Here is a 16,803-nt window from a genome sequence, read left to right on the forward strand (position 1 = left end):
CCGCCTCATTCGGGTATCCAGCTCCTCAAAACGGCTCTGCCATTTCAGGTGGAGTGCCTCGTGCACCTCTACCTTTCCCACGAGGACCGTGGCCTCCTCCTCCCTCACAGTCATCTCCTGTTGCAGCTCCCGAATCGACGCCTCTTGGGTCGCCTGGGCTCCCATCAGCCTGGTGGTCGTCGCATTCATTGACTCCAAGAGCTCCATTTTCAGCTCCGTAAAGAAGCGCAGGAGAGCGGCCTGCTGCTCCTCCGCCCATTTCCTCCATTCCTCGGGTGCTCCACCGGCCGCCATTTTGGTCTTCTTCCCCCGCTTTTTTTTGGGAGCTGCTGTTGCTTTCTTTACCACCCCACTCCGGGTACCGACCATAAAGTTGGTCTGGTTCTCTTCAGGGAGCCTTCCCCCACCGGGATTTGTCCTTACAGCGCCGTTGGGGCCCTCCAATCGGCCCGAAAACACCTTTGTAGCAGGAGCAGCCAAACGTGCGACTTAGCTGGTCATAGCCGCAACCGGAAGTCTCAGCTTCATTTCTTAAAGATACATTTCTTAAACATCCAATTCTTAAAGGCACTCTCACATGACATTCAGCAACTCTTAATGCCAAAAATCCCTACAATTTAGAGCTATTAATGACATTCTCCTACCGTTTCTTCATAACCCTGCACATTGTTTCCATTCAAATAATTATCTAACATCCTCTTCAATTCCTCAATGGAACCTGCCCCCTCCACACTTTCACGCAGTGCATTCCAGACCCCAACTGCTTTATGAAAAAGTTTTTTCGCGCATCATATTTGCGGTTTTTGAAAATCACTTTAAGTCTGTACCCTCTCGTTCTGAGTCCTTTGCGAGTGGTAACGGTTTCTTCCTATTGACTCTGTTCAGCAGCCTCATGATTTTGAACATCATTTTCAAATCTCTTAGCTTCTCCTCTCCGAGGAGAACAGTCCCAACCTCTCCAATCTATCTTGATAACTGAGTCTCTCATCCCTGGAACCATTCTTCAAAACCTCTTCTGCACTCTCCCAGGACATTCATATCCTTCTGACGGTGTGTTGTCCAGAGCTGTAGGCAATACGCTAGCCGTGGTCTAACTAGTGTCTTGTATAGGTTCAGCATAAACTCCTTGGGTGGGATACTCCGTCCCGCCACACCACATTTCTGCCTCACCCCGCCGACGGGATGCTCCGTTATGCCGGTCGGTCAATGGGGTTTCCCATTGTGGGGCAGCCCCACGCCGGCGGGAAACACCTGGGTAAAACGGAGCATCCTGCTGGCGGGGAATCCCGCCCCTTGCCTTTGTACTCTATTAATAACGTATTGGATACTGTATGCTCTATTAACTGCTCTCCACCACCTTTAATGACTCCTGCACATATACACCCAGGTTGCATATACACAAATACACCCAGGCCCTTCTACTCCTGCACACCCTCAGGTATACTGTCTTTACATTCAGGTTATTGGCGGCATGGTGTTGCAGTAGTTAGCACTACTGCCTCACAGTGCCGAGAACCCAAGTTTGATCCAGGCCCCAGGTCACTGTCCGTGTGGAGTTTGCACAATCCCCCCGGGTCTGTGCGAGTCTCACCCCCACAACCCCAAAAATGTTCAGGGTAGGTGAACTGGCCACGCTAAATTACCCCTTAATTGGAGTAAAGAATTGGATATTCTAAATTTATTATATATATATATATTTTCATGTTATCTTCCCATGTTCTTCCTACCAAAATGAATCACCTCACATTTCTCCGCATTGAACTTAATCTGCCACCTATCTGCCCACTCCACCAACTTGTCTATGTCACTTTGAAGTTCTGCACTGTCCTCCTCACAGTTTACAATGCTTCCAACTTTTGTATCGTTCACAAACTTTGAAACTGTCCCCTGCACATCAAGATCTAGATCATCCACCTGTTCTCATTTGTTTCAAGTTATATTTTGTATCCGAGTCTTCATTAAATGGCTCGGTGAGCCCGTTTAATGTCAGAGACAGCCAAGTATCATGGGCTAGATTCTCCGGTTCCCTAGCAACATATTTCTCAACCACACAGCGTTCAATGAAGGCGGGATTCTATCTTCTCGTCGCTTGTCAATGAGATTTCCTTTTGTAATCACCCCAAGCCGCTGTGAAAATGCTGGCGGGACAGTGTTGCCGGCAGGAAAATATAATCCCAATGACTGGAGGATTCGGGCTTATGCATTTGGCTGAGAAATTGGACATGGTACAGAGACTCCAGAGTACACAATTACTGGATAGAACAAGTCTATTCCAGAGTAATTCATTTTGAAATTATCTTCATGAGATTTGCAAAGCAATCTCTCGAAAGCATTTCCTAAAATCAGCTTAATAAAAAATGACTCCTTAGAGAATAAAGTAAACCATTACCATACTTGAAATTAAACATACCCAGACCAGGTGTAATAACGACTGCACAAAGTAGATGTATGCACATTAAAGAAAACAACATAAATTAATTTTCAAGGTCACAATTCTTTTAAATGTTTCCATCTTTAATTTACAAACTCTTAATTTTACATTTACAGAATTAGATCCTCTTAAAGGACCCGAGTTCTTGCTGACTTCATTACATCAATCAGACAGTCTCCTCATCCTGTACTTACTTATCTTGCTACTACCATTGGCTGTCTCTTCTGACCCATCACTGTCCTCTTCTTCGTCCCCTGAGGAAATGGCATCTGGAAGAAAACCATAGCCTATAATCTCCCCAAGATCAAGAAAATTTGTAAAATGGAATTTTGCTAAGTATTTCCAAAGCATTTCCTCTCCAAATAGCCAAAGAGCATTAACACCATTTCCAAATGATTTTTAACAATAATGATGTAAAATTATTCTAATATCACAAGATCTATATTAGGCACCGGTACATAATGTTATACGTAACAGTCTTACTTGGCTTTGGTGGTTTAAATGGTTCCCTCCCAGGCCAAAAATTACATCAAAGCCCAAGCAAATCCACCACTGCCTACTGGAAGGATTATCCCAGATGTTTGGCATGATTTGCCCATCATTCAATGCCTTGCTTTGATAACTCAGCCAAAATATGGAACATGCTTTGTGGGGCAATCATGACGACATTGCTGCCTTAAAATGTCACTCAGGAAGTGTGCGAATATCAATAATCACTACTGAAAAGACATAAGGTAATTACTCAAACTGGAGTAACCCTTCCAGGTGTGGGCTAAAAGATCCAGGTTTCAAAACATAATTATTTTCTCTAAAAACTCATAAATGAGACCAGTTTAATTAAATGCATTCACATGGAGGGGTTTCATTTGTGACAAGCCTGGTTTTTGTTATTAATATAGCATATAATATTACAGATGGTGTACAGGTATTGAAATAGAAGAGCTCTCAAGTCTAAGAACAATCTACATCAACCTTTTGGAAAACTATCATATTCCTGATGGCGTCTCATGCAATTTGGTTTTCAGTTTGTATTTGTTCATAATGCCAAGTGAAGTTAATTATTTTTCCTTCTCACACCTTAATTAAATGATGTTTGTAGGTACAATAAAGTCAGCATAAATATTGAGCCTTATTGAATTTCTAGTATCCAGTTCAAATGTTACTCACCTGTAATGTTTACAACGAAGTACACTGTATCACTGCCTATTGGTTTAATTGCAGTACAAGCATAGAGGCCCGAATCCTCATGCGTAGCATCACTAATCTGCAAGTACTCTCTGAGAATGTAAGTCTTATTGCTGTGCCCCAACTGTTCCCCATCTTTAGTCCAACTGATGCTCTGTACATCCTCTCTCAATGGACATTGCAACTGAAGCAAATCTCCTGGATGCGCTGTGTGCACTTCAGGCTGAGAGATTTGGTAGTTTGATGGAGGCTCTGCAAAGCAAGAAAAGGAAGGAAGGGATGGGAAGGAAAAGGAAAGTTGCAATATAGGTCAGAAAATCTGACTTCAATTGATGCCTCATTTTGCCTTAAAAATAAGCAGTAGTAAGCCAAAGCTTAACATTGGAAATTAAATCACGTCTGCCACTAGAGTCACTGGGAGGGGGCGGGGGAATAAAATGGGCGTTACCCGAAACTTGGAAAAAGTGTAGGGCGTGTGGTCAATCTAATATCACTTATTTTATACCGTCACCAAAAGATAAAATTACACCCACTGACATTGCTTGCATACACATGGAACAGCATGCAGCAGATAGTACATCTATTTAGAAATAAAAACCCCAAACCACAAATGTTAAACTAAAATCAATTAAGGTTCCCAGCAAAGCACTATTTGTTTCGTGCTCCCAGCAAATTGAAAACATGGTTACACATAATTATAAGGCAGCACATTGAAATGTATCTACCAACTTTGGCTTAATATGCAACAGATAGAGGTTTTCACATGTCTGAGCATTTTCCATTTCTTGCAGCTTTAAAAAAAGTGTATTTTTAAAATAACATGTTAAATCAATATGATATTTTAAAAGCTTGCAGAACATGAAGATAATCTCAAGGCGATGGCACTAAATGTATTCGTTTGTAAAACCAGTGGTTCCACACAATGTATCAAAATTATTTCCACGAATATAAAACTCAAATGTTGACCCAGAATCACATTCATGTCAAAGTGGTGCGGGGAAGAAAACAAAAAGATTCCTGGTCTTTCCCAGAAATTCTTTCATTTATGATCTGGAGAGGTTTTAGTGGAACACATCCCGGTGGAATCGTGGCCCAGGTTGCCTTTGAGGGCTTGCAGTGAAGGGTTCAATTACCTTCCTTCATCAAAGCAGCTCCACAACATCTAAAAGGAACTGTTTCAGCTCTCTGGCCTTGGAAGGGTGTGTCAGCTTAAGTTGCCAAAGCCACCACTTGCTGCATCCTTACTAGTGCCACAAGCATGCCTCAACTGTACAAATAACCCAGGAGTGTGGAATAGGATCACCGGCATGGGTGGTGGTCCAGTCACACGGTGGAAGGCACAGGTCTGCTTCTCAAGTTCCTTAACTAAGTCATAAAGCAATAAAAAAAGGAGTGGTGAGGGGAGGCTGAATATGTAGGGCACATCTCCCAATAAAGAGGTGAGGTAATGTGCTAGAAGGAAAATTAGTTAGATATTGTTGTCAGTCACGTCTTGTCCTTAGTAATGAGGACTAGCATGGGCAGATGCTTGGGTCCAGATAACTACAGAGTTTTGACTAGTGAGGTGTCTGGGGAAACCATATTATGGAACAAGACAAAGAAAAATTTAATTCATATACCATTCATATTCTTTCCAGGCTATGTAGCACAAATAAATATAGCAAACTAGTCTTGTGATTATTTTTTAGTTCAGTCTTCATATCAGACTAAATTATAAAATTGCTTAAGAGCCCAAAGTCATTTTCCAACAGAATGACATCTGTTAAGAGAAACCTGTCTTAGACGTGTCTCTTTAATTAAGCTGTAATTACATTAAGAAAATTACTCCTGGGCTTTCTTGTTTCAACAAGGAACTGCTGTAATGAATCACCAAGTATTTCTTGCACTAAACTCCACCAAGACTGTGTGAGGCAATTTGATATGACTGGGATTTACATTCCCAGATGACAAAGTGACTACAAAATTACTTTTAATTGTGATCTGGCTGAAAAAGCCTGGAAGGAACAACATTTCAGAAGGCAAGGTTCTTCAGAGATGTACAAATAATAATTATTCATTTGCAGACTCCCTGAGCAACCAGCTCCATCTCCCGACTGTCAATTCTTTGTTGCAAATTAATAAGCTGTGCAGACATTGTACGTATAAATAAAACTTTAATTGGGAAAATTCTCTCCCCACCAACTGATGCATACCAAGAAACACAATCAAATATGTGTTTACAACTTTCCTGGGATCCACTAGACCCCACCCTACTCATTCCACTCAGGATTAAATGTAGTGTCAGACACAAAGTACTTCAAAACTTATATATGAAACACAAATGAACGTTCAAAATCCCGGAGGTAGTATTTTACATCAAAGGAAAATTTTAAAAAGCACATTTTATTTCACACTGAAATCATTCCTTGTCAAACAATATTTATCTGGATATTCATTGAAGAAATAGTAAAAATGAATTATTTTCCTGTTCTCCCATGCCTGTCTGAAATCCTCAGAGCCAGATTAAAGAATTCGATCTTGGGCACCAAATACATTTTGGCTTTACAAACATTCAAATTAGGAGCAGGAGTAGGCCACTCAGCCCTTTGAGCCTGTTCCACCATTTAATAAGACCATGGATGGTCTGATTGTGCCCTTAACTCCATATGCTTCCCATCCTGATGTTTCACCCCCTTGCTTATCAAGAATGTATCTACCTCTGCCTTTAAAAAATTCAAAGACACTGCTTCCTCCGCCTTTTGTGGAAGAGAATTCCAAAGACTCACTATCCTGAGAGCAATAAATTCTCATCTCTGTCCTGGGCAATCACTTATTTTTAAAGTGATCCCTAGTACTAGATTCTCCCACAAGAGGAAACATCCTCTCCACATCTACCCTATCAAGCTGCCTCTTACTCTTCAAAACTCTCAGATGCAAGCCTAGCCTGCCCAATCTTTCCTCATACGACAATCTTACCATTCCTGATATTAGTCTAGTAAACCTTCTCTGAACTGCTCCCAATATGTTTCCACCCTTCCTTAGGTACAGAGACCAACACTGGACAGTACTCCAGATGTAGTCTCACTATATAATTGAATCATAACCTCCCTACTGTTGTCTTGAATTCCCCTGGCAATAATTGATAACATTTCCTAATTACTTGCTGTACCTACATACTAGCTTTTTGTGGTTCATGCACAATTACACCCAGATCTATCTGCATCTCAAAGAGTTCAGAAGTCTCTCACCACTTAGATAATATACTTATTTTTATTCTGCCTGCCAAAATGGACAATTTCTCACTTTCCCCAATTATACTCCATTTGCCAGGTCTTTCACCACTCACTTAACCTATCTATGTCCCTCCTTGTGTCCTCTTCACTTTTTACTACCTACCTAACTTGTCATCAGCAAATTTAGAAACCTTACCTTTGATGCCTTCATCCAAATCATGTATATAAATTGTAAAACTTCGAGGCATTGATCCCTGTATAACCACTTGTTACATCTTGCCAACCAGAAAATTGCCCATTTATTCCTACCCACTGTATCCTGATAGCTAATTAATTTTCTACCCATGTTACCTCCTACACCATGAGCTTTTATTCGTCACAATAACATTGATGTGGCATCTTATAAAATGCTTTCTTTAAATCTAAATAAAGTACAACCACCAGGTCCCCATTATCCACAATGCTGTAACCTGCACAGATCCTGTTGGGTAGAGACAATTGTTTACCCCATGGATCTGAGGGCCCTCCACCTTTAGGGCCTTGCCCTTTCACCCCCCTCACCCATCATATCATCCATTCATTCCATTTCAGGGTCATGGCCTCCTCAGCATCTGGCCCTTGGCAGTGCCAACATGACACTGGTACTGCTAACCTGGCACCAAGTTACTGCCCGACACCCAGCAGTGCCAGGTTGGCACTGTCAGGGTGCCCAGGTGCCAGGGAACTGAGGCCCTGTGCCCGACCATCTGGGAGGCCGTGCTCGACAATCTGGGAGACCAAATGGCCTCCGAGCCCCGGGAGTGGCACCACACCTGGTCTCCGCTTACAGAGACCTATACTAATCGACATCTGGGTCAGGCATCATCAGTGTGGCCAGTGCCTCCTGGTAGAAGCGGCCTTAACCCAGCCAGGCATATTTAGATGAGCCTAATGACTCATTTAGATATCATTACCTGGCTACCGCCTAGCGAGTGCGTGATCCAGATCACGCAGACAACACGGATTGGGTGACTCACGTGTGGTTTTGCGCCTGGTGCAAAGTCCATTTTAGGCCTCTTCTGCATGATGCACCTGGCGCCACGAGGCGGGAAAATCACACCTGATGTCTTTATTAATACCCAAGATTTTCCCTATGACAGATGTTAAGCTATCTGCTTTGTCATTTCCTGCTTTCAGCCTCCCTCCCTTTTTGAATAAAGAATTTGCATTCGCTATTTTCCAATCTAATGGAACCTTCTCGAATCTAGGGAGTTTTGGAAAATTAAAAACAGTGCATCAACTCGCTCACGTGAGCAGGTGGAAAATCCAGAGAGAATCGGGAAATACGATTCTATCCAGGATGATTGTATTTCCCGATTTCCCCATCCCTCGCTGTGATGTCACGGGATCCACACCACAAAGGACAGGGACCTCATTTAAATAGATTTTAATGAACTTAAATATCATTAATTTCCCCCCCCGCCGCCACTAAATATTCATACTGTGCCAAGTGAGGTTACAGCGGTGAGGTTTACCACAGGTTTGACCAAACGGGAATCAATCGAGGGGATCCTTCCAGGGGCGCAGAGGTACGTTTAGCGCCCGGGGGACAGAGCAACTTGCCCGGTTAATAATAATAATCGCTTATTGTCACAAGTAAGCTTCAATGAAGTTACTGTGAAAAGCCCCTAGTGGCCACACTCCGGCGTCTTTTCGGAGACACTGGTATGGGAATTGAACCCGCACTGCTGGTCTTCTTCTGCATTACAAGCCACCTGGTTAGCCCACTGTGCTGGTTGGCAGCATGTTGGCACTGTGCCAAGCTGTGCTGGGGGCAGTGCCATGCACAGGCCCTGGTGGGAGCCGCATTGGGGGGGGGGGGGGGGGGGGGGTTCATTTGTGTGTGGCATGGGAGGGGGAACTGAGGGCAGAATTCCTGCATTACTTCCGTGGCGGTGATGGTGAGAAAGTTGCAGCTGATCGTCAGGGTGTTTGGGGGGGCTGATGACCCCAGCCCCTACCACAGAGGTGTCCATTTTCAGTGATGATAGGGGTGCCCTTCAAAGGTTGGCACAATCTCTCTGCAGCCAGTTGCCAGTTCTATCAGGACCCCACTCTGCCAGAGTGATGGCGTAAACCAACCACGCCCACTCTTTTTTTTTACAGATGCTCAAGATCTGGAGAGAAAACTGGTCTGTGCAACTGGAGTTACACACAAGTTGTTAGTCTGAGCCTGGCACTTTGCCAAATTCTGGTAAGATGCCACCCATCTTCTGCAGTATCAATGCTCACTTTGTTAAAACCTTTCTTTTTTAAAATATCTACAGAAACTCTTACTATCTGTCTTTATAGTTATAACTAGCTTTCTCCCATACTAATTTTTATTTCCTTATCAATCAATTTTTTCTATTCTGTCCAATCGTCTGACCTTCCACCCATATTTGCATAATAATATGCTTTTTATTTAAATTTGATATCACTTTCTCTGTCTGTTAGCTTTGACAAAGAGTCATCGGACACGAAACGTGCTTCATTACATAGACCTGCTGAGATTTTCCAGCATTTTCTCTTTTGTCATGGATGGCGGATCTTTCCCTTGGAATTATTTTTTCTTGCTGGAATGTATCAATTCTGTGCATTCTGAAATATCACCTTAAATGTCTGCCATTACATCTCTATTAATCTATTCCATAGCCCAATTTGCCAGTTCATATTCGCTAGCTTTGCTTTCATGCCCTCATAATTGCCCTTATTTAAGTTTAAAATACTAGTTTTGAACCCAATCTTCATTCCCTCAAACCAAATGTAAAATTCAATCATATTATGATCGCTGTTACCTAGGGGTGCCTTCATTATGAGGTAATTAATCTCATTTTGTGTTGATCTCAGAAACTATCCAGGAAACTATACACTCTATAAATTCCTAATCTAGGCTACCTTTGCCCATCTGATTTTTCCAGTCTATCTGCAAGGCCATGACTAAGTGCTGAAAAATTGGATTAGAATAGACAGGTGATTGATGGCTGGCGCAGACACGGTGGGCCGAAGGGCCTCTTTCTGTGCTATATGACTCTTCAGATTAAAATTCCCCAGAATTATCGCAACGATGGGCAGGATTCTCCCATTCGGCGGCAGAGTGTCCACGCCATTGGAAATGCTGTTCCCGCGCATGCACGGTGGCTTCCCTCAACGTGCCGGCCCCGACGCAACATGGCGCAGGAATTCAGGGGGCGGTGCGTAAGAAAATAGGCCCGGGGAGCGAGAGGCCAGCCCGCCAATCAGTGGGCCCCGATCATGGGCCAGGCCCTACAAGCCCCCCCCCCCCCCCCCCCCCCCCCCCGGACCATGCGCACAGAGTTCCCGCCGGCTATGACCAGGTGTGGACGGCGCCAACGGGACTCTGCCTTTTTAGAGCGGCCGCTCGGCCCAGAGAATGGGCGGCCCGGCCGTGCAGAGTGGCCCGCGACTGGCACCGCGCCAATTCTCCGCGGCGCAGTTGCGGGGATTCTCCGGCCCTGCGTGGGGCTGGGAGAATCCCGCCTCCTGTCTCTGTAAAGGTTAACAGATCGTACTTAATTATTTCTATTTGTGCTTTATCAGTTCAGCTGTTTTGTTTTGAATACTACAGATACAGGACCTTTGGTTTTATCAAGGCCATGTTTACAAATACGTACAAATAGTGGTAAAGCAAATTATGTCATAGGCCCATACATAGTGCATTATAATAAATGAAATTATATCGCAATATACAATGCTTAAATTATTTACCTTTCCCCGGCCCCAACCTGGTAGGAGCCCCACATATGGATCAGGTTCATAGACCCATGCATTATTTTTTAAATCACCTTCCTAATGACCTCTCACTGCCCGTCCACCACCAGTTCCCTCTTTAAAATCTCTCCTTTTGATCAAGCTTTAGATCATCCATCTTTGGTCTGTTACGATACTCTGGGCTAGTAGTGGTCAATTCCAGTTACAATTTTGCCTCCTCAATTTGATTCCAAGTTATCTGGGTCAGACCCATTCCTAGCCGCACTAAAGTAGGCTTTCCCCCAGTGGATTATTCCTATTCTGGATTACTCCTTGTCCTTTTCCATAATCAACCTAACCTTTTGATACAATGATCACGGGCCACTACTGACACTTCATTCCCAAGAACTAGGTCGAGCCTCCTTTCTCGTTGGGACTCGAAACGTACTGCTCTCGAATATTCACCTGAACTCACTTCAGGAACTCTTGTCACAGATTTCTCTTTATACTACCATCATCCCAATCCCTGTATCTGATAATATAGTATAACCTTCACGGAGATATATTGATGTTCTGCAACGAAAATAAACCAATGTCATGTCAGCTACTTTGGTCACAGCATTTTATGGAAATGTATTTTGTTGTTTGAGCTCCTGCATTACTTAACTGGAACTTTAGAAACGATAATCAAAGAGAAGGTGTTAGTATGCTAAAGCAAGACAACAAGATGTCATGAACTGACAAGAGACAGCTTCATTCCAACCTTCCCTTCGGAGTTTTCAACCTTTACCAGGCTGTTCAGGGGGAGGACAAGACATTGAAAGGTGCAGCAGACGTTAATCAATTAAAAGTATAATCACAAGAATAAATTTATCTATTCAAAAGAATCTCAAACAGACAGCAAGCATAATCGTTGTTCTTAACTGAAAGTTTGGAAGAAATATTAAGTGTTTTGATTCTGCTTGTAAATGTCCTATATGTCACTAAAGGAAAATAGGATGACAGGCTCTTAAAGGATTTCCTCCTTGGCAGTGCTTCTACCGTCAGCAGCTGGCGCAAGTGGCCATACTTACTCCAGACAGGAAGGAGCAAACGCTCCAACCTAACTCAAACAACCTACAACCACAGAGACAGGAGGTAAGTGCCAAACATTATACCACAGGTCCACTGTGTACAAGTAGCATTTATAGTTTTTTTTTTAATGGAATAATAGTTTGTGAACTTTCTAACTCTTCCATATGTTAAAACTATCCCATTGATGGTCTAAAACTGAGCAGTGATTTTTTTGATAAGCTGGCCAAGTAACATTCTGTATGAAAGATGAAGATGCCCTTTCAGGGAAATAGGTTGCACTAGCATCAATGTAGTAATCATTACACAATTCAAAGTTACGATTTAGGGCATTAACAAAACTTACATTTTATTTTATCCTGACAGAAGAATATTTAATAGACCTTCTTATTTTCTTTGACACACCTCCTTCATTAACATTGCATTTCCTTTAAACCTACACTACATAGTTGTGCCTTAATCAATTGAACGCTGTTCTAAAGGATAGCAAAACTGACTGCAGACAGAATAAACAAGAGCTTAGAAGCTGCTCTTTGACTTGTTCAAACTGAAGTTAACAATTTTCAACTACGAAACAGGCACACAAAACTTTTAAAAAAAATACTAGATCATGATTCGGAATCTAACAGGTTGGTGGAAGGTTAGCAATCATGACTCAGACAAAGCCACAGTAAGAAATGAGGGAGCATTTCAGCCAGGCACACACAGGACATACTGAAGGTTTCAACTATTTTAATTTTATCATGAAATTTAGAACATACATAATGCATTCCATTAATGGAGTACACTGAAATAATTAACTTGTAATCTTACTTACAGGTCTGACTCATTTAAGAAATTGAACACTGCGCTGTTGTAGCAGGGCATACGGAGGCTGGAATGCATTGCACGACACCTGATCAGCATAGATCGTCTTGCCATTTTGTACATGATATGCAAGTTTTTAAAATCGAGGATATGAAAGTAGACCATTGCATCAAATCATCCCCTGCATTTTGTTTTAAATTGCAGGATAAGTGCACTGCTAAAGAGAAAACAATGCCCAAGAGTACAACTCAGTGACATACTTATCAGCTACTAAAAAGCCATGACAGGTACAAGAAAGAATTCGCATTGGCCTAGTTCAGGTGAACATAAGCCCATCTGTGCCTTGAAGATAACACCGGGAGCTCACTAATCTTTGACCATGTATCCCCATATATTTATTCCTCATCATCAGTCCTGCCTACAGAACCAGTAGGGGTTTAGCCACAATAGTCTTTAAGGGCAACCCGCTGCCAAAGCAAGTAGTCCTCTTCTCTCTACCATGGATTGACTTCCACTCTATTACATGGAGCTAATCAATTGAAAGAAGGTGATGGGGTGGTGATGGTGGGCGGGGTTGTGTAGTGAGGAGCAGTAGGGAGAGGGCAATATTCTTCTACTCCACAACATTGTGTGCTGGAGCATCAAAACACAGAGTACCATGCCACTGAGGCATAGCTTAATTATCACACATACCTAGCTTGCTTTAGATCAAAATCATTAAAACAATCAAAAACATTTTCAAAATGAAAATAAACTTTCCCATCGCTGTGAACCACTCAGTGAAATAACAATGCCACAGCATTTTGAAAAGCAGACTGTAAACAACGCTCTTGTTAAAACAGGCCCAAAATCTAACCACATTAAAAGAAAATAAATGCCTCGATATATCTGATGTAATCTTTACAATGAGTTGCAACATGTAGCAATTTATTTTGCTTTTCACCATTCTTCAAGTTCGAAGACTCAAAATTGGGGGCAGACGGGACTTAAAATGAAGACTCAGATATGCCACCACTAACTGAGCCAGGAAAACAGGGCACCAGGCATGTGGTGCTCCTGCCCAAAGTTCTGCCTGCTGATGGTGTTTGCCTTTCAAGTGACAAGCAGAGGTTCTACTTCTTACAAGATATGTTAGAAATGGTGGGGATCCTGGTACCTTCAGGTCCTTGCTGTGAGCTTTCCACTGGACTTACCACAGACAACTAACAAATCCACACTGCGGATTTTGGGGGTTGTTCATTTGTGGAGGAGTTGCATTCTGCAAAAAACCATTTCTTCAGTGTAAGCCTTGGATGTTTATAATTCTGCTAAACTGCCCCTATACTTTGAAGTTAAATAATGCAAAAGCATTCAGCGTACAATTCTGATTTAATTATTAATATGTCTATGCTCGAATCAAAGTTTCTGTGAATCCCAGGGTCTTTTAATTCTAGCTTCCTAGCCACAGATTTACATGTGTTTTTTTTAAACATGACATGTAGCAAGTGCATATTTTGAGAAATACCACAGAAATTTATACATAGAGACTAAACTTCACCTTACAAAATACATATTATCAAATCTCAATGTCAGCTTCTGAATAAGATTCACCTAAGTGGCGATTAGAATAGTCTCTAAATACTAGGTTGACATTTAATGGGTATTGCACATCCAGACAGAGTGATGACTGGTTCAGTATTCCAAGTCAGAAGGATCTCATTTGGACGCCACACGGCTCTCAATTCTGATTGACATTTAGGGCAGTTCCTTAAACCCAATGGCTCTTTTCAACATTGCAAAGGGCAGGTGGGGCTCTTCAGCCTTGGGGGCTACAGCTCCCATCCCTCAGAAGGTTAAGTCTGAAGATAAAAGAATGACAGGGGAAACTTTTCCCTGGTAAATGGCTGGAGAATCTCATGTGACCTCGAGTTAGGACATTTGGAATCTCTATATCAGACAGTTTCTTTTTGTATACTGAACAAATGATTTCAATGAACATTTCAAAAAATGTGCTTTCCCTTACTAGCGCCGCATGGCCCTCAGCAGAGATTGGAAATACTTTACGTCAAGCACCAAGATTACAACAATCAGGATTTAAAGTCCTGCATTCCTCCATTGTATGTAATTCCCCTTTGTGTCATTAAGGACCACTTTCTCAACTAGAAATATTTACAACTAACTTCAAAAAGTGTACACATTGTGCTTACAGGTTCCTCATTGATGTTATTTATAGGAGGTAAAAAAAAAACACAAAGTCAGGGCACATTGTGCTGTCCTCCATTTATGAAGACCTTTGAGGAAGTTGTAAGACTTTATTTGCATTTTTATGAAATAGACAGCTTTCCATCATCCATTCTTCCTGACGAATCCACACTTAAAAGCTGCAAATTATAAACAGCAACAGGAAATAAAACACTACTATTACAACCCACTAAGCTATGTCACCATTTATTAGTTTTGGACAGGGACCAGCGACGGAACTCATATCTAAAAATGAAAAAGATCTTGAATCTTATGATTTGATCAATTTCATGAACAGAAAATGTAAGTTACGTGTATAGTAACCTGGTCATTCACAAATACTACGCATTTCATCTGTGAATTCTATTTGTGAAATTGCCAGGGAAAATATATGAATAAGGAAATGAGAAAAACAAACCTAGCATTAACATGCTATACAATGACTTTACCATACACTCGAGGAAGCTTCGAACACCTGTCTTCTGCATTAGACAGTGGACCAGGTCAGTTTCTTAGATGATTCAGAACATGAGCTTGGCTCAGAATGTGTTCCAACAGGACTAAAGCTTAATTCATTAAAATCCAAAGGATGAATACAACAGGTTTCAATAGACCTGGTTTGAGTCTTTGTTTTCACTTGTACAAAACGTTATTACTATTCTTTGCTTGATTTTTATGTTGTTTTTCTATTTTACAACATTTGTACACACAGACACAAAACCTACACCACTCAACTATTAAGGATGACATTCCACTAATTGATCTTTGAGCTACCTTGGAGAAACTGATAATGACCTTACCGCAACTAAATAAAGAACGGTAAATCTCATTTGTACTTCTAACCACCATGACAGGTGTTTTGAATGTGGTGCTGCCAGGTAAGGTCTGGTGATTGATCGGTAACACACCTCAAAGTCCACAGCTACATGTTGCCATGGGTTTTACACAAACCCATTCTTCAACAATCCAGTAAATAAGGATCCTTCGGCGAACAAAGAATCATCATTTAGAAGTTGTGCTAGGGCCATGGAATTTTTAAAAATTATTACTTTATCAGAGTTACAAAGCCAGAGGTCAGAGTGTGGACAGGGGCAAACCCCTAATCCAGCTCCTTGCCTGCTACAAAAACCAAGTCAAATTCAAATTGAATCCAATTCATGGTCCCCACAAGAGACATACCAGATCCAGGCATTACACCTAACCTCACGCTCATCTTAGCCAAAAGGCCGAGAAGAGACAGGGCCATGGAATTATGAGAGCCCTGTGCAGCAGTGAAAAAATACCTTGCTGCCCGGCACGGAGGTAATCTACTTAGTCTATGGATATTCAGAAATGGTTCTTCCAAATCCAGATCAATAACAGTTAAAACTGAGATCAATAATAATAATTTTTATTATTGTCACAAGTAGGCTCACATTAACACTGCAACAATGAAGTTGCTGTGACAATCCCCTAGTTGCCACTCTCCAGCGCCTGTTCGGGTAAGCACCGAGGGAGAATTCAAAATATCCAATCCAACCTAACAGCACGTCATTCGGAACTTGTGGGAGGAAACCAGAGCACCCGGAGGGAACCCACGGGGAGAACGTGCAGACAGTGACCCAAGCCGGAATCGCCCTGGGACTGTGAAGCAACAGTGCTAAACACTGTGCACACCACATAGTACCTCCATGTCCAAGAACAGACAAAGAAGCCAATCTATTAAATCATCTTTATCTCTAATAGAGTGTCAATCAATCTCATAGCCGAGGCTTGTGACGCAGTTCTGATAACCGCTTTGGCCAGTTTCTCACTCTGGTTCTCCGCTTTGGCCTGTTCTCACTCTGGTTCTGTGATTGGAACCCGAAACCCAGGACTAAACATAGTTCAACTGGGTAGACATACAAAGCAGAAGTTGTCTTTGAATCAAGTTTACGGCACTACTCAAAAAGCAGCAAAGGAGTCCTGGGGCCCTTGCAAACATCTAACCTTCAACTAACGCCAACAAGAACTGATTAACTCTCCATTCATCTCATTGCTGTTTGTGGGCCACACCTGACACTGTAAAATGAAGGGTGTAGGTTAGGTTGTTCTTAGATTAGGATAAGTGGTCGGCACAACATTGTGGGCCGAAGGGCCTGTACTGTGCTGTACTGCTCTATATTCGAT

The 16,803-nt window shown here is 42.1% G+C and overlaps 1 protein-coding gene across 9 annotated transcripts in view; it reads right to left on the reverse strand.

Moving 5' to 3' along the window:
• Positions 1-16,803, reverse strand: part of LOC119950622 (fibroblast growth factor receptor 2-like) — a 203,107-nt gene that overhangs the window by 86,070 nt on the left and 100,234 nt on the right. For 7 of the 9 annotated variants that reach the window (XM_038773220.1, XM_038773219.1, XM_038773218.1 and 4 more), the window contains 2 exons: positions 3,599-3,868; positions 2,626-2,700 (listed from right to left, as the gene is read on the reverse strand). The exons of 1 other annotated variant lie outside the window; for it this stretch is intronic. In XM_038773220.1, coding sequence (XP_038629148.1) covers positions 2,626-2,700; positions 3,599-3,868 — 345 coding nt within the window. The remainder of the gene's footprint in view (positions 1-2,625; positions 2,701-3,598; positions 3,869-16,803) is intronic. One more of the 9 variants, XM_038773221.1, reaches the window with a different exon arrangement.

Source organism: Scyliorhinus canicula, chromosome 16, assembly GCF_902713615.1.
Source record: "Scyliorhinus canicula chromosome 16, sScyCan1.1, whole genome shotgun sequence".
In the NCBI taxonomy this organism is placed as follows: domain Eukaryota; kingdom Metazoa; phylum Chordata; class Chondrichthyes; order Carcharhiniformes; family Scyliorhinidae; genus Scyliorhinus; species Scyliorhinus canicula.